Consider the following 23594-nt stretch of genomic DNA (forward strand, 5'->3'; position numbering starts at 1 on the left):
TGGCTCTCTGCTTCCTATGTGCTATGCCATGAGCAGTTCTCCTCTGAAATGCTCTTCTGCCATTTGATCCTGTTTTGGAGCCAGCCAAGCAAGCAAGGACTGAACATGAGCCTTGGCAACCACTAATATTTTGTGTATCTCTTTTTTAAAAAATAAAAAAAGGTCAGTAAAACATTTAAGAATTGAAACATAAACCCAAGTAAACTTCTCCCTTAACTTTAGTTATCAAGTACTGTGTTCCAGCAACAAGAAAATGACTAAGACAATAGACACCTAACTTTAAATAAAACAAAATGATGATGTGTTGTCCAAGTGTTACTTCAAATTCAACAGTAACTGCTTTTCCTGGCTCACCAATCCAATATAATGCACACTAGTACTGTAGTTGCCTAAGTCAATCAGGCATACCTAAATTTAATCACCAAAAATTTACATGCAAATTTACAGCATATGAATAGACAGATCCTTCTGACCCCATATATCAAGAACTTGACAAAAAAGACTGGGGTGTTTCTTTCATTTCTTGGTCTTTCATTTGGCAGCATTGGGGCTGGAGCCCAAAGCCTCCTGGGGACTAGATAAGCTATGTAAACACTGAAATACAACCCCTAGCCCCCAGACTTTTTTTTTAAAGACAAAAAGCAACATATCACAACAGAGGTTTAGAAGAAAGATCTTACAATGGGAGACTTCAAAGATTTGACAATTCTAAAGAAAGATAACCAACTAAGAATTGCTCCAACAAAGCAAAAAAAAGGTAAGTATTAGCTACCTGGTACTTTGAAGGAGACAGCATCTGATGCATAATCCACTCTGTCCTTACAAAAGCAAGAGGCATCAAATTATTTTGATTACAGCAGACTCTAAAAATATTCAAGTGATTTTCCTGCTTCCAACACTGTCCACACCACACAACTTCTTTGATGGACTGACCTCCTCCAGTAATCAAGCAACCTGATCTGATTTGATCTACATATGATTCTGTCCAGTTGAGAGTTAAATAATTTCTCCTTATAAATTAGAGTGTATTCTGTGCTGAGAGGCGGGGGAGTGACAGGGTCTCACTCTGTAATTCAGGCTGGCCTTGAACTCACTATGTAGACAGGCTGGCCTCAAACTCACAGTGTTCATCCTGCCTCAGTCTCTCAAGTGCTGTGATTACAGATGTGCCCCACTACACCCAGCTCACTTTGCTTTTTACACATTATCCCTTGTGGTTCTGGTTAGTGTGAGTTCGGTTCCATAATATGTGAAAGTTGTTAAAGTGTGTCCAAAAACTGAGAATCATAGCTTAAAAGGTCCTACTATCCAAGGGAATAAAATAGACCTGTATTCTTCCTTGTAATGTCCAATTAAGAGGAATTTCTAGTACTTCACCAACGGCATCTGTTCTCAAATCTTAGGGAAAAAGAACATGTGCTATTTAGTCCATTCTGAACCCCAGTTTATATATATATATATTCCCCCCCCCCCAGTCCAGGAGATCAAACTCATGATCTCCCACTTGCCAGACAGGAGCTTATGTTTCTTAGCTAAATTCCCAGCATGAATCTGAGGTTTATAAAACAAGACTTAAGAAGTCTATTCATGAAGCTTCTAGAGAATAAAACAAATCTAGTATCAGCAATGTTGGTCAAGTAAGCAACTTTCACATTCTGCCTGGCAATACCTTTTATTCACCTAACAAAAAAGACATAAATCTACACTTACACAATGTCATAATTAAAACTAACAACTCGGGGCTGGAGATTTAGCTCAGCGGCATAAGCGCCTGCCTTGTAAGCAGGCAGTCGTGAGTTCGATCCCTGGTACCAATAAAAAAGAAAAAGACAAAAAAAAAAAAAAAAACCAACAACTCTTTTAATACTGACAAGAGAAGAAACTATGAAGAACCTATAAAAGCCTACAATTTATTTATTTTGATAAATAAAATAGTGGTACCATACAAAAATGCTTGGAATCACTTTTTTAAAACTGGTTTTAAGGGGCTGGGGCTTTAGCTCAGCAGCATAAGCACCAGCCTTGCAAGCAGGCAGTCGTGAGTTCGATCCCCGATACTGATAAAAACGAAAAAGACCAAAAAAAAAAACTGGTTTTAAATCATGGTTTAGGCTTTTGCTGCTCAGTCTTCTCACTTAGAAACTGGACTCTTATGAACATTTAATAAGATAAAAGAGATAGGTGTGGTGCTACATGCATGTAAACCAATAAATAGACAAAGACAGACAGATGACAGGCATATGTACAGACAAATAATTGACAAAGGTATAAATCCATACTTTACATTGTTTCCAAAAAAGCCATGTGCATTCACCATTAGTACAATTCCTTACACAGGTAGTAGGGATAAAGTCATGTTCATTTTTGAGAGTACATTTTTTTTAATTTTTTGGAAGTTTTTTTTGGGTTTTTTTTTTTGTTGTTGTTGTTGTTTTTTTTGTTTTGTTTTTTGAGACAGTATCTCACCATGTAGTTTAGGCTGACACTGAACTCACTATGAAACCAAGCTGACCTCAAACTCATGGCAATCCTCCTACCTCAGCCTCCCAAGTGCTGGCGGGATAACCACCATGCCTGGATAAAACATTTCTTCCCCAAAAAAGAAAACTCCACATTCAATATTTCTGTAAGATTGTTGGATACAAATCAAAAAAAGTTGATATCGAAGTAAATATTCAACAATCAGGTAACTGTAGTATATAAGCTCACTAAAAACAGCTACAATGATTGTTATAAATCCCCAGCCATAATGACTGGGGATTTAGCTCAGCAGCATAAGCGACCACCTGGCAAGCATGAGGTCATGAGTTTGATCCCCGGTACCAAAAAATTAAAAAACTAAAACATAAAGGTATATGCTCTTCATGTATCTTCTCTTCTGGATGGAGACTAGAAAGAAAACTAACAAAAACATGCTTGTGAGCCAGGGATTTAGCTCAGCAACAACACAAGCGCCTACCTGGCAAGTTCGAGGTCATGCGTACGATCCCCAGTACCAAAAAAAAAAAAAAAAAAGCTTGTGTGAAAGAAAAAAAAAAACTTGTATAGTAGGATTATGAATTGTTACAAAATACATTTTTGTTATACTTTACAACTGACTTTCTAATAAATAAAAACATGGTAATCTGAAATTCATTACAAATCTTTCACTTCAACATGATTTCAAACTGACAAAAGCTAGTACTAATTCTAACAGTGCTCATACTATATTGTTTACAATAATTTTAATAACTAAACTTCCAACTCGTTTTGAAAACTGCATTTTAAATAAAGTTTTTTAAATGTTTACTATAATCACAAATCAACTTCTTTTGGGGGGGGGTCCCTGGGATGGAACTCACAACCCCATGTTTGCCAAGCAGGAACTTATGCCTGCTGAGATAAACCCCCAGACAAATCAATTATTTTTCAAGTTACAAATAAATATATAACCCCAAAGTGGTAGGTAATGCCTATATTCCAGCACTCTGGGAAGGTGAAGCAGAAGGATCAAAAGTTCAGCCCAAACTGGGCAACTTAGTGACTCAATGAGACCCTGTCTCAAAAAGCTGAGAAAGAGGTAAGGATGCACGCAGTTCACTGTGTGTGAATACCCTGGATCAGTTCCCAGCATCCCCTACACACACACACACACACACACACACACACACACAAAGCATATGAAGCAAAAGATTCCAGTTTTTTAATTATCACCTCTTTCAGTTTAGAACATGATCTACCAAATTCTTCCATTTGTGTATCTACTCATTAGGTACACATGCTGCACTGTCTTTAATGAGCTACTCAGCACACTTTTTGTTTTGTTTTTGTTTTGTCTTTTATCTTTTTTGAGACATGGTCTCACTGTGTAGTTCAGGCTGGCCTTGAACTTGCGGCAATTCTCTTGCTGCAGCCAAGTGCTAGGATTACAGGCGTATGCCGTCATAGGGGTGCAGAGTAAATGTTAAACAGTCTTACTCTGTTTCATTTAACTCCAATCACCAAAAAAAAAAAAAAAGCCTACAAATCAAATCTGCTATAAAATTACTGCTTGATTTTTTTTTACCCTACAGGATTAAATGGTTAACAATGATTACCACAGAAATGGTCGCTTGAAATCTCATTCAGTAGAAACATAACACATTTTTGGTTTGTTTTTTTAGGGTCTCCCTGCATAGCGCAGGTTGGCCTGAACTCAGGCGATCTTACTTCCTCAGACTCTCATGTACTGAGATTACGGGCACACACCACTATGACTGGCTTATTAATTTTTCTTTTTGGTCTTGTGATAATTATGGAGTGTATACACTAACAGTTTTCTTTACTGTTTCTCTAGATAACTGAGCATTTTAATAAACACTACTAACATACTTCTATTCCTACAGAAGAAATTACACGAATGAATCACTTAAGCACCTCCAAAGTAAGATCAAGTTATTAGTCTTCCTTCACACCTCCAAAAGCCTACATTTCTTTCTCTGGCTATAGAAAAGTTTAAGCATCTTAAGTACTTCTTAAAGTTAAAGGTACCACTTGAACGTACTCCTGAAATGCAAGGCCTACATTAACTACTACTAGAAAAAAATAAAAATAAAAATCTTTCTTTGCTCTTAAAGAACTTAAAAGAGTATTTTTAAAGGAATTAAACTGATACAATTACAAGGTATTTTGTGATAAGCACACTCCCTGATAGCACAGTGCAAATTGTTATGCTTCATAATCTACTTAAATGAAGAAAAGAACAGCAATCAGTCAACAGAAAAACCTATCAGGGGATAGGTTGGCCATGGACTGCATTAGGAGACTTTAGAATAGGCAGGACAATATAAAGCCATCTTCTGCAACCAGCAGAAGTAGAAGTGAAAAGCAGGTGTCCACTGGGAGACTGGCCACTGACACAGTAAGCAGTAAGGAAACAGTGTTGGTTGCCAGTGCAGCAGTATAAGCTCAAAGAGATGGGTTCTAGTCCAAGAGAGAGCAAAAGGGAGCACCATCATAAAAATCATTTTTTACAAATTGGTACCAGGGATAGAACTCATAACTGCACACTTGCAAGGCAGGTGCTTATGCCACTAAGCTAAATCCCCAGCCCCATAAAAATCATTTTTAAAAAAAGGAATCTGAGGGGCTGGGGATTTAGCTCAGCGGCATAAGCACCTGCCTCGCAAGCAGGCAGTCGTAAGTTCAATCCCCGGTACCGATAAAAAAGGAAAGAGACCAAAAAAAAAAAAAAAAGGAATCTGACAGTTCTCCATAAAGTAGAATGGCGGGGGGGGGGGGGGGGGATGAATGCTGAAGAAGAATCTTCATTTGTCATTTGTGGTCATCAGCTGTTAAATGGAAAAGAGACCTATGGAAATTAGGGAGGGATTCCTAACTTGGCTTTCACAACATGGTTTTTTGTTTGTTGTTTTTTTAATCTGTAGAATTTCAAAAGTTAGGAGTCACAATCCACTACAATGATCGGAATGAAGTCTCCAAGTATAAATAAGCCACTTTGCAGTTAGGACTCTTACTGTGCAGAGCCTGCTGAGAGCAAAGGATACATAGAAACAGGGTCCAAGTATGAAAGAACATGATATTACAAATTTACATTTTGTAAGTCCAAAGATTATAAGGATTCCAGAAGCATCCACTTTTGGTTGCTGGAAACCTACTCTCCACCCCCCCCCTCCAAAAATTGAAGCAAAAACACAATTTAAGGAGCAGTAAAAAGAACTTTTAAATTCCAATGCCAGGACAGTCCCAACTTAAATTGCAGAGTCTGTTCTTCAGCTCCAAAATGCATAGGGGGCTATGTTCTTTGCACAACCAAGAACATGACAACTGTCAAGAGCTTCATCCTTAAAAGAAGGAACAGAAAGAAAAAAAAGTCACATTTGTTCATGCTTTCATAAAAGCAAGCCTTTCCAAAAAAAAAAATTCCAGAGACACTGATCCATTTCAAACTTCAAGTGATCTTGTGATGAATCAACCTGGAGACAAGTTCTACAGTAATTCTTTCTCCACCTGAACTCACTGCAAGCTTTCTTTTCAAATTACAGGAACAAAATCAAAAGAAACTTCTCTACTATCTTCATAAACATTGAAAAAACTGAAAATGTATGTTCAGATAATGACAAAATGCCTGTCATGAATTAAGCTTTTCTGCACGACATAGGAACAAGCATGTAAAAAAACAGCACTATCTCTTATTACTTTCAAGTTACTTATAAATAAGGTCATATACACACACACTGTATGGTTTGATCTATAAGCTAACCACATTCACATCATCATTGGCCTATATAATAATTGTGGTATTTGAAAGCCTACTGTGCAAAAGATATGCTCCAGATCACTTAGAAAACCTTTAAAATTCATGAATAAAACTGAAAACACTAGATTGTTTTACACTCAGTGCCCCTCAGGTCCCCAAAGAACCAACCAAACAGCTCAACTGAGAAGAAAAAGAAAAGTTCCCCTCAATGTGGGATCATATACTCAAACCCACCCACACAACCAGTCAACCTCCAAGTATTTTTAATCATTAAATTGACAAGATGAGGATCTCAATATACCAGACATGAAGCATTTCCCTTTTTTCATTCAGTACAGGAAATAAACAATTCATAAATGTGGCTATTATGCTTACAGGGAATATGAATACAGAAGATAAACTAGTTTCTCTACATTCCTTGCTAGGAAAACCACAACCTAATTATTAATCAAAATACAATAAATTAGCTTTGGTGTAACCAGCAAACTAGTACACAAAATTAGGACTCTACGCTGCAAAACCAGTAAACAAGAAGGCATTACAAACTTGAAAAGGTAATGTAATAAAAATAATTCCTGTTTTCTAAATAATATCATGTCTATTGTATAGCTATAAGGATGTGTTTTCATGCCCTATCAGATGGCCCAGAAAACATATCCTATTGAACAGGTTACAATTATGTTAAGGTTAGACACAGCATCAAACATCTGTAATCCCAGCACTCGAGAGACTGAGGCACAAGGATCACCACAAGCTTGAGCCTGAGGTAGAACTCAAGGCCAGCAAGACTGTCTCAAAAATATACATACAGGGGCCAGGGATTTAACTCAGTGGCATAAGCGTCTGCCTGGCAAGCACAAGGTCACGAGTTTGATCCTTGGTACCAAAACAAAACAAACAAACAAAAAAGTACAAAACAAAATTGAATTCAAAAAACAACTATGTTAAACGAAAAGTCTTTATAGCAAATGCCTTTATATAAGATATGACTTGGGTGGCAACAGCACTGTTAATTTTGTGTGTGGGGGGGGGGGTTCCTTTTTATCGGTACCGGGGATTGAACTCATGACTGCCTGCTTGCAAGGTAGGTGCTTATGCCGCTGAGCATATTTATTCACCTTTCATACCTTCAGTTAGCAAAAGTAATTATCATCTAACTCTAAAATGTACCTATTTGTAGAGCAGACGGAACAAGTGTTTTCAGTTTCGTCTGCCCCTATCCTCTCCTCCACACACTGAGTGTGACATACAACCAACATAATAAGTCGCACCAAGTTTCCTTCAGGGACAAAGATAGTATAAAAGAGAAAGCAAAGAAGAATCCATGCTTAGATAATTATTTACCAGTATATGTTCTTCAACACAACACATTAACTGCTACTTTTTGCAAAGTACGTTATCAGCTGACTGTCCCACCCACAACAAATTTGTGTACAAAAACACGGAAAACATGTACACAGGTCACTAAATATAAAACAAATTGGGGCGTTAAACAATACAACCTACTTGCTACTTTAATTGCCTCCATAGCTTCTATTTGGTGAGAACAAGAAAACTTTACAGAGGTGATCATACCATACTTAAAGCTGCATTTTGAGTAATGAATGGACACAATCCGTGGAACACATCGTAAAAAAAACTCAGAATTTGGAGTAATAAGGCATCTGCATTCAATTGCTGACTGATAATCCCTTAGCCCTCTAGTTCTGCTCACCTTATCTTTAAAGGGGCTTTATAACATTCCAAGATAACTGTAAATAATGTAATGTAGATGAAGTGATTAGCATAGTACCTGAAAACTATGTATGTGTAATAATACGGGCAGCTATTATTTCTGAGCCTAACAAAAGAGAATCTGAAGTGATTCGTAAGTATCAAGTACATCTTGATACTTATGATCTTAGCTGGAGCCACCTGACCTCAGGACTCCTTTTCGTCATTTTAAAAAAATAGGTGGAGCCAGGCATGGTAGCAATTGTAATCTTAACACTCCGTGAGGCTAAGGCAGGAGGACTGCAGTTTGAGTCTAGCCCAGGCAACTCAGGGACTTAGAGAGATCCTGTCCCAAAAAACAAACATCATGGAGAATTAAAGTGAAAGAATCGCATCCTACATCCTACAAGGCAAAGGCCCTGGGTTCAGTCCCTAGTACATAAAAGAAAAAAACGGAATAATATCCCTCTAAAATCTATTGAGAGACTTATATAAATTATGCTATCAATTAAATCATACAATGACATTTGAAAAGTATAAATGTTTTATTATAGCTTAAATAGTCCTCAAACTAAACAGTAATATTTTGGCCAAAAGACAACAGAACAGCAGAAATTTAATGAAGATAGATCAGACAATAGGTGAATCATCTCTCTCCTATTAGTAAGTGTATTTTTTTGCTGTACTCAATCATTCCAAAACAAACCCATGTGAACAACTTAGTCCTCTTAGCACAGGCTATTACAGCAGATATTAGAATAAGTGGGATTGCACATGTCTCAAAATAACAGGCCAGAGTTAAGTATCAGGTTCCAAATGTAGATACAACTACATTTCTAGGTGAGAAGACAACTTTCCCAGTTTTAGTCTTCAAAATATTCAATTCCAAAACTATTACAAGGTTCCAAGATTTCCACAAATAATACCTGTGGCAAGGTTATTTAACATCTAACATAGCATCATTAACCTAATATAAGTAAGCCATTTACTAAGTAAGATTTTGTTCCTAGAGGTCACTCAGCTAGTTAGTTATTTTCTCTAAACTCTTAAGATGTCAAGAATGTCCCAAAATTGCAGAGTATTAATACACAGCTAATAGAATAAAAGACTTTTTGTAATCACTGCTATTTGTACTCAAAATTTGTTATATGGAGAAGGGGATAGCCAAACCATTTGGCTAGCTACCTTTATAATGTATCTTAAAGCTTTATTAATTTTTCCTCTCCATGAGCTGTACGTAGTGTTATCTCAGGAGTAGAGCTAGAGCAATACCCAGCATTCGCAAGGCCTGGGTTCCAGCCCCACTGCCATAGTATTTCCTTCCCACTATAGCAAAGTCTACATGATTCTAGGGCAGTATGTCTCCTTCCTAATACCCAATCCATTTTGTACTCAACTGAGTTATTTCATGCTAGTCTGCTTATAAAGAATTGTGAATGTAAGGTAAGTCCTTTCAGGATATGACTCTGTAGGTTCTTTTAGCTAACCAAAAGCCTTTAACTCTCCAATTCATTATGGAAAGATATGAAGAAGGATTTATTTGGTCTCCACATTAAAACCTCTTGCCTTGACTGAACTACAGCCAACTCACACTAACACACACATCAGTGTCGTAGGAAACTGCAGACCGGTGAATTAGTCACTTAAAAGAACCCAATTAAAAAATCCTAGAATCACTAAAAATCACAAAAGAAAACCCTTGAAAAAGGATATCTTTTAAATGTCTTCTCGAATCACTAAACAAGCCAGAATTATTTCTCTATCTTGAAGATAAAAGCAAAGACAAACTCCAGGAATTTCAGACCTACAAGAGTCCTGGGAAACTAACCACTCACAGCTGCGTGGCTGACTTATAGGCAGAAATAAAGGTCCAAAGCACATAAACGTTTGAATCATAGCTAGAAGCAGTACCTGCATTCTCATTGAGTGTTCCAATCCAGTGCTATCTTACCAAGTTTTCCTTTGAGTTAACAGCTTTCCAACTGACTACCAAATTCTCACCTTCAACCCTCTTCTGTTTTAGAGACATGATCTCAACATGGTCTCAGGCAGACCTCAAACTCACTATCCTCATCTTGGCCTCCCAAGTGTGATATTACAGCCATACACCACCACAGAATTTAAATTCTTCCCTCTAAATCAGGAGCTATAGTGCAAGTCTGTTATCCCAGCTACTAAGAATGTGTAGGCAGGAGGATAAGTGAGTGTGAATCCAGCCTAGACAACAAAGGCAGGCATGTCAAAATAAGAAATCTATACTTCTATGACCATTTTGATATCTCACATCCATGGACAGATTTCCAAGGTCTAGTGAGAATAGCTATAAGTTAAACAAATATCACCCTCATCATCTATACTTTCAGTGAATAAAACAGGATTTTATTATTCCTTATCTAGGAGTACTTCCTAGATTTCCGATACAAGATCTGCAAAGGTAATTATTACCAAAGGTAATTATTCCTAAAACAAAGATAATGAGCTATATATCTAAACACATTTCGTTTATCCAAGAAATGAGATGATATTCTCTATTTTAACTACCCCAAAATTGTCAAGCTTACTACATCTAAAATATTAAGGAGCAAGCCAGGATTGCTGGCACACACCTATAATCTTAGCACTCAATTGGCTGAAGCAGGAGGATCATTTTGAGTTCAAGGCCAGCCTGGGCTACATAATAAATTCAAGGCCAGCCTGGACTATAGAGCAAAAACAAACAAACAAAAAAAGATTACGGAGTCTTTAAAAAAAAAATACTCCTGGTTTTTTCAAACTTAAAAAATTAATTAAGAAGAAAAAGATACCTTTCTGTCAACGGCTCTAACATGCTTTTCACTTGTAACTCCTCTCCCATTTACAATCCATGCTTGCTTTTCAACCCTACCCCTTAACCCACTATGGGCTCAGAACTCAATCTAGAGACCTGCACATCATAGGCACACTTTCAATTAAAATGTGTTATGTACTTGTTCTAATGCCCCCACAGTAACATAATCATTATTCAGGGTAAACATGCATTAATAAAAATTTCTTTAAATTAAAAACTGATAAGTACAGGACATGGACAGTAATAATGTTGCCTGTCTACAGATGAAGTAATTTAAATCCTACAAGATCATAAAGCGTTAAGGCATGGTGACAAATGCCTGTAATCCCAACACTAGGGAGGCTGAAGTCAGAAGATCACTGCCAAATTTGAAGCCAGGCTGGACTACACAGCAAGCTCAAAGCCAGCCTGAGTAACATACTGAGACCCAGTCAGAAACAAAACAAAACACCAGTCATAAACCAAACCACTGTAGAAACAGTACAGAAACTCAAAAGTCAATTAAGACTTCCTGTGTACTACTACAAAAAGATACTCAACTCACAGACTAATTTTTACATAATAAAGCAAAGATAATAAAGCTAAACTTTTCAAAATTTTAAGGTGAAAAAAATTTAAGGTGAATGAAAAGAGCGAACAAGGAACATAGATTAAATATGTTTAATTTGTGACCCTGATCCAAAGACATTTTCATACCTTCCTTTTTATGTGGCCTTTCTAAAGGAGGGGGCAAGTAAAACACACTATCAGTCTTTCAGCTAAGAACAGCTGCACTTCAGACAATCAGCATGGTCTGAGAGCATATTTTAAGCAGCAACTTCTTAGCAAGATTTCTACTAAAAGGCACCCTAAATTGCTGTTCAAAATGATGCCACAAGTCTAGTACTTAGACTTTTGACAAAATAAATAAATGTCAAGAAGCACTAACTTTTAACTGTTTCAGGTTAATTTGGAAAGAACCAATTCTCTGAATTTTAAAGATTCATACATTCTTGTACAGTAAAAGTTTTCCCTAGTGAAGATTCACACATGGGCATACACACATACAAACATACAGAAAATAGCTACAACTAAAATGCATTGTGTTTGGCTTAAAAGTTCATTAAATTTGCTTGAACTTTTTAGTGTTTACATACATTGCCTATGGGAGGTATTCTGTTGCTAAATAGGTTGAAAAATAATGAAATAACTAGTTGCGCTTTTAAAAACTATTACAGGCTGGGCATGGTGGTGTATGCCTGTAATCCCAGCACTCTACAGGCTGAGGCAGAAGGATCACTGCAAGTTCAAGGCCTGCCTCGGCTACAAAATGAGTTCACAGTCAGCCTGACCTACAGAGACCCTATATTAAAAAAAAAAAAAAAAAATTATTATAAAAGCTTGTTAAACCAGGTAGCCCACACCTGTAATCCTAGCACTTGGAAGGCTTAGGAAGATCATTGCAAATTCCAGGCCAGATTGGGCTACACAGTGATTTCAAGGCCAGCCTGAACTACATAGCAAGACCCTGTCTCAAAAACAAAAGAAAGGGCCAGGAATAAAGCTCAGTGACCCAGCACCTTCCTGGTAAGCATGAGGTCCTAAATTTGATTCCCAGTGGGAGGAAAGAAGGAAGGGAGAGAGGGAAGGAGGAAGGGAGAGAAAATAATACAAGGAAATGTTTTGCCTCTCAATTATTTTTACAAAAAAAAAAATTGGTTTTATTTACTGTTAAGGGCACATGACTTGGACTGACAAGCCAGAACAGAATCCCAGCTTCATCACAACTGTTAATCTGGGCAGATTAATTCAACTTTCTTGGCCTTTTTCCTTCTCTAGATAAGGAAGCTGTTCTCTTGGTGGTACTGATGGGATGATTCAAGCAAGTGTCTTAGCATCAGCCTCTATCATATGTCCACTGTTATTGTTACTCTATGAATACTGGAGAAAGAAAGCAGAGAAGCACAGTAATGACTGACGATATTGTTTACTTATTAAAAGGGGCCTTTATGTGTGTCTGAGGAACTACAAATATATACCCAAAGATGACACGGAAATAAAAAATGTGTTTAAACAGATTTTAGCATCATCAACTTGTCACTTAAATAAAATTTACCCTCTAAATCAGGCATAATAGCACATGCCTGTAATGGCAGCACTGGGAAGGCTACAGTGGGAAGACATGCAAATTGGAGTCTAGCATAGGCAATTTAGCAAGAGCCTGTCTCAAAACAAAAAATAAAAAAGAGCTGTGAATGTAGTTCAATGAAACAGTGCCACTGAGTTCAATGCCCAGAAACATAAAATAAACTTAAAAGTAAATGAAACATCCCCTGTTAATCTTGTTCACTATTAACATTCAGCCTTAAGAGACCATTAACTGGGCCAGGCATGATGGTACATGCTTACAATCTCAGCACTCAAGAGGCTGGGGCAAGAGGATAGCTGTGACTTGTGGCCAGCCTGGGCTCCACAGTGCGTTCAATGCCAGCCTGAACTGCACAGTGAGCATCTGTCTCAAAAAAACAAAAAAAAAAGACAGATCACTACCTATATTTATAAAACATTAACAGGAGATTAACCATATTTTATATTTTTTAAAACAAACCTGGAATTATGGGTTTTTGGTGGCAGAACCCAGGTTAAAATCATAATGGTGTGATAAGATAAATGCAGTTTTTCTATCAATTCTTAAATCTAATGAATCTATTAATTTTCTGTTCAAAGTTTTGTCACATAGGGTTTATTAATATATCCTGATATTAGGCAAGTACAATTAAAACAAGCACATCTACCAATCATCTCTTAAAACCCATGCACCCAAAACAGGGCCCTGGCCTCTGTGACCACATGATGAGGAAGTAAAAAAAGTTGGAAGCAACACAACATAATAAAGAAGTAGGAATCTCAGGCAAAAACCTCAGATTTTAACTATTCACTGCCTAACCAAAAAGGCAATAAGTGAGTGGTTGTTATAAACTCAGGAGAGAAATTAATTTTAATTTTGAATCCTCAGAACCTAGCACAGTGCCTGGATCAAATGATACTTGCTAAAACAAAGAACAAATCTAATGGATGGCATACATAGATGAGAAAAATAAAGTATGATAATTCTGCCTTCTTTAAAAGATTTAAATAAACAGGGGAGCTTTTCAATGTTAGCTGTACAACAAACAGAAAACCTAACTTATGCTCCAGAATGAAAGCCATAAATAAATGCCCACTTGTAAACCTGTGACATCTTAAAAATTAATTCAAACTGCACACTCTATCTTTGTCATCAATATGTGCTCCTTACCAACAGCTAGGATCAAAAAGAGGCTGCCTATACTTTATTCATAATGTTTCTTTTAGAATTATGGCAACCCTACGTAGCTGTGTATTTTCATAAAGTATAAACATTACTAACAAAGCAAAATTTTATTTCTGAATTCCTTCTAAGGGATGACTGGTTCAAACCTCTATCTCCTGAAATTATTCAACCACAAATGTTAACAGCCTCCCCTCCCTTTATAATACAGCTTTAAGCTCCTTTCTTTCAAAAAGCAGTACTCTGAAGTGCCTTACTCTATAAGTAAGTTATTGCAGTCAAGCCTGGCACTTGTGATTCTAGTACTTGGGAGGCTGACTGAGACAGATAGGTCACTGCGTTGAGGCCAGCCTGGGCTACAGTGAGTTCAAGTCAGCGTGAACTGCACAAGACCCTGTCTCAAAAATAAATAAATATATACATATATATAAAAATAAAAATAGGTTACTGACATATTGTGACTAGCCGCCAACCTAAGGCTCCCTTTTCCAACCACCAAAGAATCTAACCACTGGAAAATGAGGCAAAAGTGAAATTAAAATCTTTTTAAATTTTAACGCCTCAATTTATAGCTGAATAATTTGTGTTCAATTAATATTTAATAATTTGTGCTCACATTTTGGTTGCTTCATTTTGATCTTCAGTCTTTAGGCAAAGTTAACATTCTTCCAATAATGATACACTTTTGGCAAAGTTCTCCAGCATCCCCTTTCTGTCGTGAGGGTGGCAACAAGAAAAAGCAAGCACATACTTCTGGAGACTAGATCTGGACACACTGGATGAAAAGACCACTCAACCTTCCCTTAAAGACAGACCCACTTTTTTGATATTTCAGCTCACTCACCTCTCCCATTGCTCTTCCCTCCAGAGCAAGAGCTTGAAAATCATGATTCAGTTCATCCATAGAACGTACCTAAGTGTTGAAAATAGAGGAAGGACAAACTTTAACTCAGGATCCTGAATTTTACATTCACATTACATACTTTCCTATTATTTACTTTCAGATACTTATAAACAGCATAAAAATAAGGAACTGAAATTAAATATTCACTTACCTTTAACTGTCATTAGAATTCAGCAATGATTCTGCTTTATCCTTCCCATTCCCTTTTTTTTTTTTTTTTTTTTTTTTTTTTTTGTCTTTTTCCTTTTTATCGGTACCAGGGATCGAACTCACGACTGCCTGCTTGCAAGGCAGGCACTTAAGCCACTGAGCAGCCCTCCCTTTTATTTTCCAAATATAAAAAACCACCTTCACACAAGAATTGTTAGCTGCTTTTATACATTTTTAACTTAAGACAATGATGCTTTGGAGATGATTATGTAAACTGACCACTGCTAATAAGTCAGAAGACCACAGTGCTCCATTCCAGCTGTAATTAGTATAAACTAGTCAATTCACTACGTCTTCAGTAAATCTCACAGAAGCACCACACACACTGTAGCACACTGTAACAAGAGTATCTCCCTAAAGTCCAGACTGGCCATGTTGGCCTCAAATTTACAATCTGACTGATTTGGTCTCATGAGGAGCAGGGATTACAGGCACGCACCTCTGTGCCTGGCTCCAACATTTCTCCATAGTGGAAGATCCACAGGGGCTGTCAGAACCTCAAAACCAGAGCAGCAAACTAAAGCACATATCACAAACCTTACTCATCATTAAATGTACTCTAGGGGCTGGGGATTTAGCTCAGCAGCATAAGCAACTGCCTTGCAAGCAGTCGTGAGCTCAATCCCCGGTACTGATAAAAAAAGAAAAAGACAAAAAAAAAAAAAAAAATGTACTCTTACCCACAGGATAATAATCTAGACTTCAATTTACTTATCTCCAAGGTCACTGATAAAAAAAATATCAATTCTAAGAATGAAGTGAAAAAGATTATTTAAAACAATTATAATTCAAATTTTCGAGGTTTTGTTTTTCCTTGGGTGTTTTTTTGGAGACAGTCTTACTATGCAGTTCAGACTTGCTTTGAACTCACTATGCAGCTCATACTGACTTCAAACTCGGAGTGATCCTCCTGCCTCAGCATGCCTTATGTATCCACACTTGGCTTTAATTGTTTTTACAACTTAAAAATCCTTTGCTGTCTACTAGCCTTCTCAGGTATGAGCAGCAAGCCACCTCTGCTCTCTGAGGCTAGTCTTTGCCCATCCCTTAGTAAAAGAATGCATTCGTTATAAGGGTTTTTCTCCTGCTTCCCTGGAAAAGACTGCTAACTCCCAAATCCCCTTCTCTGATCACCACTGCCCATTCAAAATTAGTGTATAATTTCTAGCAGTAAGTGTAACACTCAGGCTACAGCCAAGAAAGGAACAGGAAAACTACAGGCAGCATGGACTAAAATGCATTTGAGACCCAACTAAAAAATTTTATTAACTGTTGCCTATGTGACCGAACACTGTTGTCTAAACCAATACTACCTAAAATCCTACTGCTTTAAATCATGTATTTTTAGGTCAGGCATAGTGGCAATCACTGTAATCCTAGCACTTAAGAGACTGAGGCAGGAGGATCACTGCCAGTTCAAGGCCATTTTAGGTTGCATACTAAATTCAAGGCCTATATGAACTACACAGAGACCCTGTCTCTAAAAAATAAAAAACAAAACAATAAATACCTAGGTGTGGTAACGCATACCTATAATCCCAGCACTTGGGAGGCTGAGGCAGGAGGAATGCTGTAAATTTGAGGCCACCCTGGGGTATAAAGTGGGTTCAAGGCCAACCTGAATTGCACAGCAAAATCCTGTCTCAAAAATAAAATAAAATAAAAATTAAAAACCATAAATAAATAGCCCAGGGGTGATATACATTGTCATCTTAGGTGATAGCTTTGGAATATAGGATAAAAATGTAAAGTTATTATACTCAAAATGAAGCTAAAATTCCTTTTATGTAAGTTCAAAGAGGCAAAGTTTGTTTTTATGGTATAACAGTTTCAAAAGCCCTTGAAACAGAAGCTACAACCACTTTACAATGTGATTATTTATTCACAGGTAAGTACACTAAATGTATAGGTTCCAAAACTATACATTAAAAATATAAAGAAAAGGGAAGATGAGGACAGATGTTAGCTGGAAACTACAAATGTCATATAGTGTTATTTTGAACCATCAGACCAGCACTAACATTTACAAAGCACACAAATCAAACTCACAAAGATCTATATCTACCTCCTGTGGAATTTAATCACATATTTAACTAGAGCTAGACATTTCTTGGAAATCCAAAAATCTACAAATAATAGCTTTAATCAGAAATACCAAAAAGTATGTATTTCCCAAAAATAAAAAGGTATAAAGCAAAGCAGAGAGCTTGCATTATGCATTACTTATATACCCATAAAGATTTTAAGTGACTATTCCCATTTAAGGGGTAGAAAGACTAAGCTTCAGAAATGCCTTCTCCAATCACTCTAAGAAAAGTACTTAAAGTGGGGTCTTGATCCATGCCTTTGAATTTAAAGTACAATGCCCAGTAGGGTGTGGTGGCACGCATCTGCATTCCTAGCACTCAGGAGGCAGAGAGCTGGGAAGAGAGCCAAACTGAGACTGGCCTAGGCAATTTTTCAAGACTCCATCTCAAAATAGTAACAGTATGCCAGACATGGTGACACGACCTGTAATTCACCATTCAGAAAGCCTGAAGGAGAAGGATCAACAGCCTGAACTACATAGTGAGTTCAAGACCAGCCTGAACTACATAGCAACAACCTGTCTCAAAAATCCAAAATAATAATAGTGATAGATGCTCTTTTCATACTACAACAAATTGCTGCCCTGCAGCTACAGGACATTCGTACCCCCAGCGGTCTTCTAAAAACAGAGAAGAAACTGTCATCAGTGTCTGATCTGGGCTTTTGATCAGTGTATGCGCTAACCTTTCACTCTTTGCCTTCCATGTTTCCTCTCCTACTTTCAAAATATGCCCTTGCTGGGCATGATGGTGCAAACCAGGAGGAAGTCAGCTTGGACTACAAAGTTGAGACCCTATCTCAAAAAACAACCAATGAAAAAAATAAAATGATTTTTTTAAAAAAATATATATACATATGGCCAGAGTTTAGCTCAGTGGCACAAGTACCCCGGCAAGCATGAGTTAATGAGTTTGATCCCTAGTACAAAAAAATTTATTTATTTATTTACACACACACACACACATCTGCCCATCTAGCCAGGCATGGTGGCATATGCATATAATCCCAGCTTCCTAGAAAGTTGAGGCAAGAGAGCTAATGGTTTGAGGCCAGCTTGAGCAATTTACTGACTTAGTAATACCACATCATAAACCATTTTCCTCCAACTCTGTGTACCACCCGCTGCTCCCTATATTTGACTGTTGAGAAAGGAAGCCTCAATAAAGGTTTCTTTGCTGACACAGAAACTCCACTTTTAAGTGTTAACCCAGAGCTGACTACAGCAGAAAGACCAAGTCATTACTCACAAAAGGGACTTGTTTATTCAGGAAGTTCTCTGCTTACAGGGGCTACAGCTGATATGCTCTAGCACTTGCCAGGCTGACTTTCCAGCCAGAATTCTCCCTAGAAAATAAAACTAATTATCCAAAAAGAATGCTCAGGAATCAATAAAAAGAAATAAAGACATATGTGAAGCTAGGTGTTGGTGGCATATTACTGAAACCCTAGCATCAAAAAAAGGCTGACACAGGAGGTGCAAAACCAGTCCTGCCTGAGCCATGCAAAGGGCCCCATCTCAAAACACAAAAAGGGACAGGAATGCTGCGAGAGGCTGAGGCAGGAGGATCATTACGTGTTCGAGACAACCTAGGCTACAAAGTGAGCTCAAGGCCAGCCTGAACTGACAGAGACTCTGCCTCAAAAAGACAAAAAAAAGATAACTAAGAAATATTGTAGGCCAAAAACAAAGTAGCTTTCTCTATCAGAAACAAGAAAAACTGGCTGTTTTTGGTTTTGTTGTTGTTGTTTGGGTTTTTTTTTTTTTGGGGGGGGGGGTCTTTTTGACACAGAGTTTCACTATGCAGTTCAGGCTGACCTTAAAACATTGGTATGTTACCCAGGCTGCCCTCAAACTCCCAACAATCCTCCTGCCTCAACTTCCCAAGAGCTGGGATTACAGGTGTGCACCACCACACCTGGCTGACTGTCACTTTTAATCAGAGTAAACATTCCCATCAAATGTAACAAATCCTTAAAATTTTGAAGTCTACAACTCCTCTTCTAGAAATCTGAGTGGCAAGTTAGTGTTAATTTTTAGTACTAATTCCTTTTTCACTTTTGCTGAGTGTCTCCACTCTCATCTCCTTTGGCTTCACAAAGCTATTTCTTACTTTTCTCCATGAGCCATTTGCCAGTTCTGGAAAGTACTTTACCCTCATCCAGGGCTTTCCCTGCTGTCAACCCTCTCAGTAAATGCGAATAAGTAAGCTGACAATTTCAGTGCATGACCTAACCCTTCTCTCCTCACCTCAACCAAGGGCATCAGGGCCAGGGATTTAGCTCAGAGGCACAATGCCTGCCTGGCAAGCGTGAGGTCCTGAGTTCCTGGTACCAATAAACAAATAAATAAACAAACCAAGAGCATTGTCCACATGTAATTTGTTGCTCTTGAGTTTCCTTTTCTAGAGTTGAGCTTTCTATGAGCTTCATACCTGCTTTTTCTTCTATCTTGTACTACTATGAACCATAATTTACCACATTAAATTCAGCAAAGCAAGGTAGCATATACCTCTAAATGCAGCACTCTCAGAGGCTGAGGCAGGAGGACCCCAAGTTCCAGCCCAGTATGGGCACTTCAGGGGCTCTGTAAGATCCGGTCTAAAAAAATGTTAAAAGGTTGGGGATGTAGTTCAGTGCAAAGGCCCTGATTCCCAATATCATGGGAAACATGGGGGATCACTAGTTCAGCTCATATTTGATCGTTTCCCTTTTTTTAGTTACTTTATTTTTTTGTCGTTGTTGTTACTTTATCTTTAAATCAGTAAGGTCATCTTTGAAAATTCCTTCATTCCTTGACCATTTTGCTATGGTGTCCTGATTCTCCTTCCAACTCTTTGTTTTGTTTCCTTAGCACTGTGCAATCATGGGTGCCCATGAACTTACTGTGTAGCCCAGGCCGGCCTTGAATTCACGGCAATCCACCTACCTCAATCTTCCCAGTGCAGGGAATTACAGCCATTTTCTGCCAAGCCTGGTTCCAACTCTTAGAATTGTATTGTTTTGTTTTGTTTGTCTTTCAGTCACCTTACATTACAATCAAAAACAAAGGGTAATCCCAGCATTTGGGAGACAGAGGCAGGAGGATAGTGGTAAATTCAAGGCCAGCTTGGACTACATAGTGAGTTCAAGGTCAGCCTAAACTGCATAGTGAGACCCTGTCTCAAAAACAAAAACACAAGAAAAATCGAAGAGAGAGGGAGGCAGAGAGGAAGGCAGGGAGGCAGGCAGGCAGATCTCTCTCTCACACACACACACACACACACACAATATCAGATAGAGATTTGGGCACAAAAGAATTCCAAACTGGATGAAACTAATAATGCAAATAGGAAAGGATTATTAGGAGGTATAAATTATCAGTTGTTCCAGTAAACATTACAGAGCATTAAATCTCAAAGAACAGAATAAAACAAACATCATGGTATATCATAGAATCCAGATAAAATCATTGAGGCTAGGACTGTAACTCAGTGGAATACCTGCATAGCATTTAAGAAATCTTGACTGAGTTTGCTCCCTAGCAGTTAAAAAACAATATTTTTAACTTAAAAAAAAAAAAAAACAGGTTTTGATATTTGATAGCTGTTAACTCAGAGCATGCCCTTGTTCTGCTGACATTCCTGTCCCTGGATTAATAGTCCTTAATTGTTCAGTGTTTTTACAATAACACTGGCCAGTTTTACCAGTTACTCTATTGCTGGTACAGAGAAAGAGAACTCGGATACTACAAGGTATCATTAAATGGTATTCACTGAAATCATACTAGAACTTTCTATTTAAATTAACACAGAGGTATATGCTATGTACTTATTAAAATTAAAACTCAACAAATAAACATTTTTAAACTTTTTGGGGGGGCAGGGGTGGCCAGGAATCGAACTCATGACCTCACACTTGCAAGCAGGCACTGTACCACTGGGCTATATCCCTGGTCCTAAACTTTTTTTTTTTTTAACTAGGGACTGAACCGAGGGCCTTTGCTACAGTCCAAATCCCCTTTTATTTATGAAACAGAGACTCACTAAAGGGGTAAATCATTCTGGCTAGGTTCAAACATCAGACCCTCTTATCTCAGCCTCTCAGAGTGCTAGGGTTACCATGCCTGGCTCATTTTTTGCCCATTTTCTGTAAGAGGCAAGCTAATAAGGTGAATTATTGAGGAAGGATTGGAGTGAGGGAATTGACACATGTACTTCAGGTTGGCCTTAAATTCACTATGTACTCCAGGCTGGCCTCAACTCCTGTGATCCTCCTGCTTCAACCTCCCAAGTGCCGGGATTACAGGTGTGTGCCACCAGGCCTGACTAAAAAAGAGTAACTTCTTGATTCTTACTGCCTTTGACCACAAAGATACTCTGGTACAAAGAAGATAGTCAAGCTAGAAACAGTGGCACATGCCTGTAATCCTAGCACTCAGGAGGCTGAAGCAAGAGGATTGCCAAGAAAATACTCCACCACCTAGAGAAATGATGAAATGGTCTAACTGAATTGGGACAAAAAAAAGATGTGCAGTGATAGTTATCATTTTCCATTCATTTTAATCAGCAAGGTCATCTTTAAACCTAAAATTTTCCAAAGATTTGGTGGATGTGCCCTTCATCTTTGTTTCAAATAAAACCTGAAGAATAACCAAGTCAAAAAGAAAGGACATGCTAGTCAGGCAGGGAGGCCTATGCATATAATCTCAGTATTTGGAAGGCTGAGTCAAGAGGATTACTGCAAGTTGCAGGCCAACCTGAGCTACATAGCGAGACCCTGTCTCCAAAAAAAAGAGAAGAAAAGAGAAAATACTAAAAGAAGCAGAGATAAAATGGTGAGCCTGGCCCCTGCCTGTAAGCCAGCCAAAGTGCAGACAGGGGAGAACTAGGAAAGCAATTAAGCCCTGCCTGTGAGCCAGCCTAAAGCTGGCAGGCTGAGCAACTATTTACAAGACAACAATATGCAATATAGTAACTATTACAGATTTCCTACTGCCTTATCACTGTTTTGTTTCGTTTTATTGTTGTTTTATTCCCTTTAAAATAAAAATAAATATATTTTAAAAAGTCAAAGTTGATCTACAATGTTAGCTTTTAAGATCTTGGTTACTTCTGGAAGACAGATAAAGTGACTGTAGAAGATATGAGTGGTTGGTTTCATTTCTGGCTTCCACAAACACACTCGCTTTTAATAATGAGCTTTGTAGGAATGATTTGTGCATATACTTCTTTCTTTTTTGTGCATGTATTTCTATAGGTATGACAATAAAAACTTTAAATGTTAAAAAAAAAAAAAGATGGTGCACCTGTAAAAGAGAAATATACCTAGTATTCAAGAGGGCCGCCCCTCCCGTGTTTCTATATCTGCAAATCACAAAGACCCTGATTTGTTCTTTTTTTTTTTTTTTTTTGTCTGTTTGATACAAGGTCTCACTATGCAGTTCAGGCTGGCCTTGAGCTCACTTTGTAGCCCAGGCTGGTCTCGAACTTGTAAAACCTCCTGCCTTAGCCTCCCAAGTGCTGGGATTACAGGCATGTGCCACCACACCTGGCAAGACCTTGATTTTTTTTTTTTTTTTTTTTGGTCTTTTTCATTTTTATCGGTACTGGGGAATCGAACTCACGACCGCCTGCTTGCAAGGCAGGTGCTTATGCCGCTGAGCTAAATCCCCAGCCCCTAAGACCTTGATTTTTTAATTAAATGCTCTGAAATTTTGTGACTAGGGTGGACTTCTCTATACCTTGAGACTACATTGAAACTGCATTTGCTAAATGAAATATTTATTCCCTCAAAACAATAGGTTTTCCATCTCTACACCTACTTTCATTCTCCTGCAGGATTATTTCCAACATTCAAGCCTAGATGATGATGGCCGTTTACAACACAGCCCCAAGTGAATACATGCAGAAGAGCTGGTGCCACAGTCTGTAATAGTTAAATCTTGGAAACAACCCAAACAGACATCAATTAACGAATGGATAAAGAGGTGGGTTTTTATGGAGTACTACTCTACCATAAAAAAGGGTAAGCTTGTAACATTTCTAGTTAAACAGATGCATGTTGATTGAGGCCATACCCTTAAGGAAAATAAATCGGAAACACATACGTAAATACTGCATTGTTTCTCTGGTGTGAGAAACCAAAAGTGCAAATCATGACCAAAATGTGTAACAGATATTGGCAAATGGGAAGAAAATGTTCAACGGAAAAGGGGAACAAGGGAGGAGAAGTGGGGAAAGGAAGGAAGAAACAAGAAAAAAAAAGGATAAAAGTGGAAGCAAAGTTTCTATAAACAAAGAAAAGAGGAGCTAATGGGAAGGAAGGGGAATGGGAAAAGTAGCAAGCT

General features: G+C 37.9%; 1 protein-coding gene across 17 annotated transcripts in view; it reads right to left on the reverse strand.

The window, feature by feature from the left end:
* Pum1 (pumilio RNA binding family member 1) overlaps positions 1-23594 on the reverse strand; it is a 123635-nt gene that overhangs the window by 74999 nt on the left and 25042 nt on the right. For all 17 annotated transcript variants that reach the window (XM_063235937.1, XM_003471244.5, XM_023565654.2 and 14 more), the window contains exon 3: positions 14912-14980. In XM_063235937.1, the coding sequence (XP_063092007.1) occupies positions 14912-14980 (69 nt within the window). The remainder of the gene's footprint in view (positions 1-14911; positions 14981-23594) is intronic.

The sequence above is a fragment of the Cavia porcellus genome, unplaced genomic scaffold (assembly GCF_034190915.1).
Source record: "Cavia porcellus strain 051 isolate PalLab524CR breed Dunkin Hartley unplaced genomic scaffold, mCavPor4.1 scaffold_25, whole genome shotgun sequence".
In the NCBI taxonomy this organism is placed as follows: domain Eukaryota; kingdom Metazoa; phylum Chordata; class Mammalia; order Rodentia; family Caviidae; genus Cavia; species Cavia porcellus.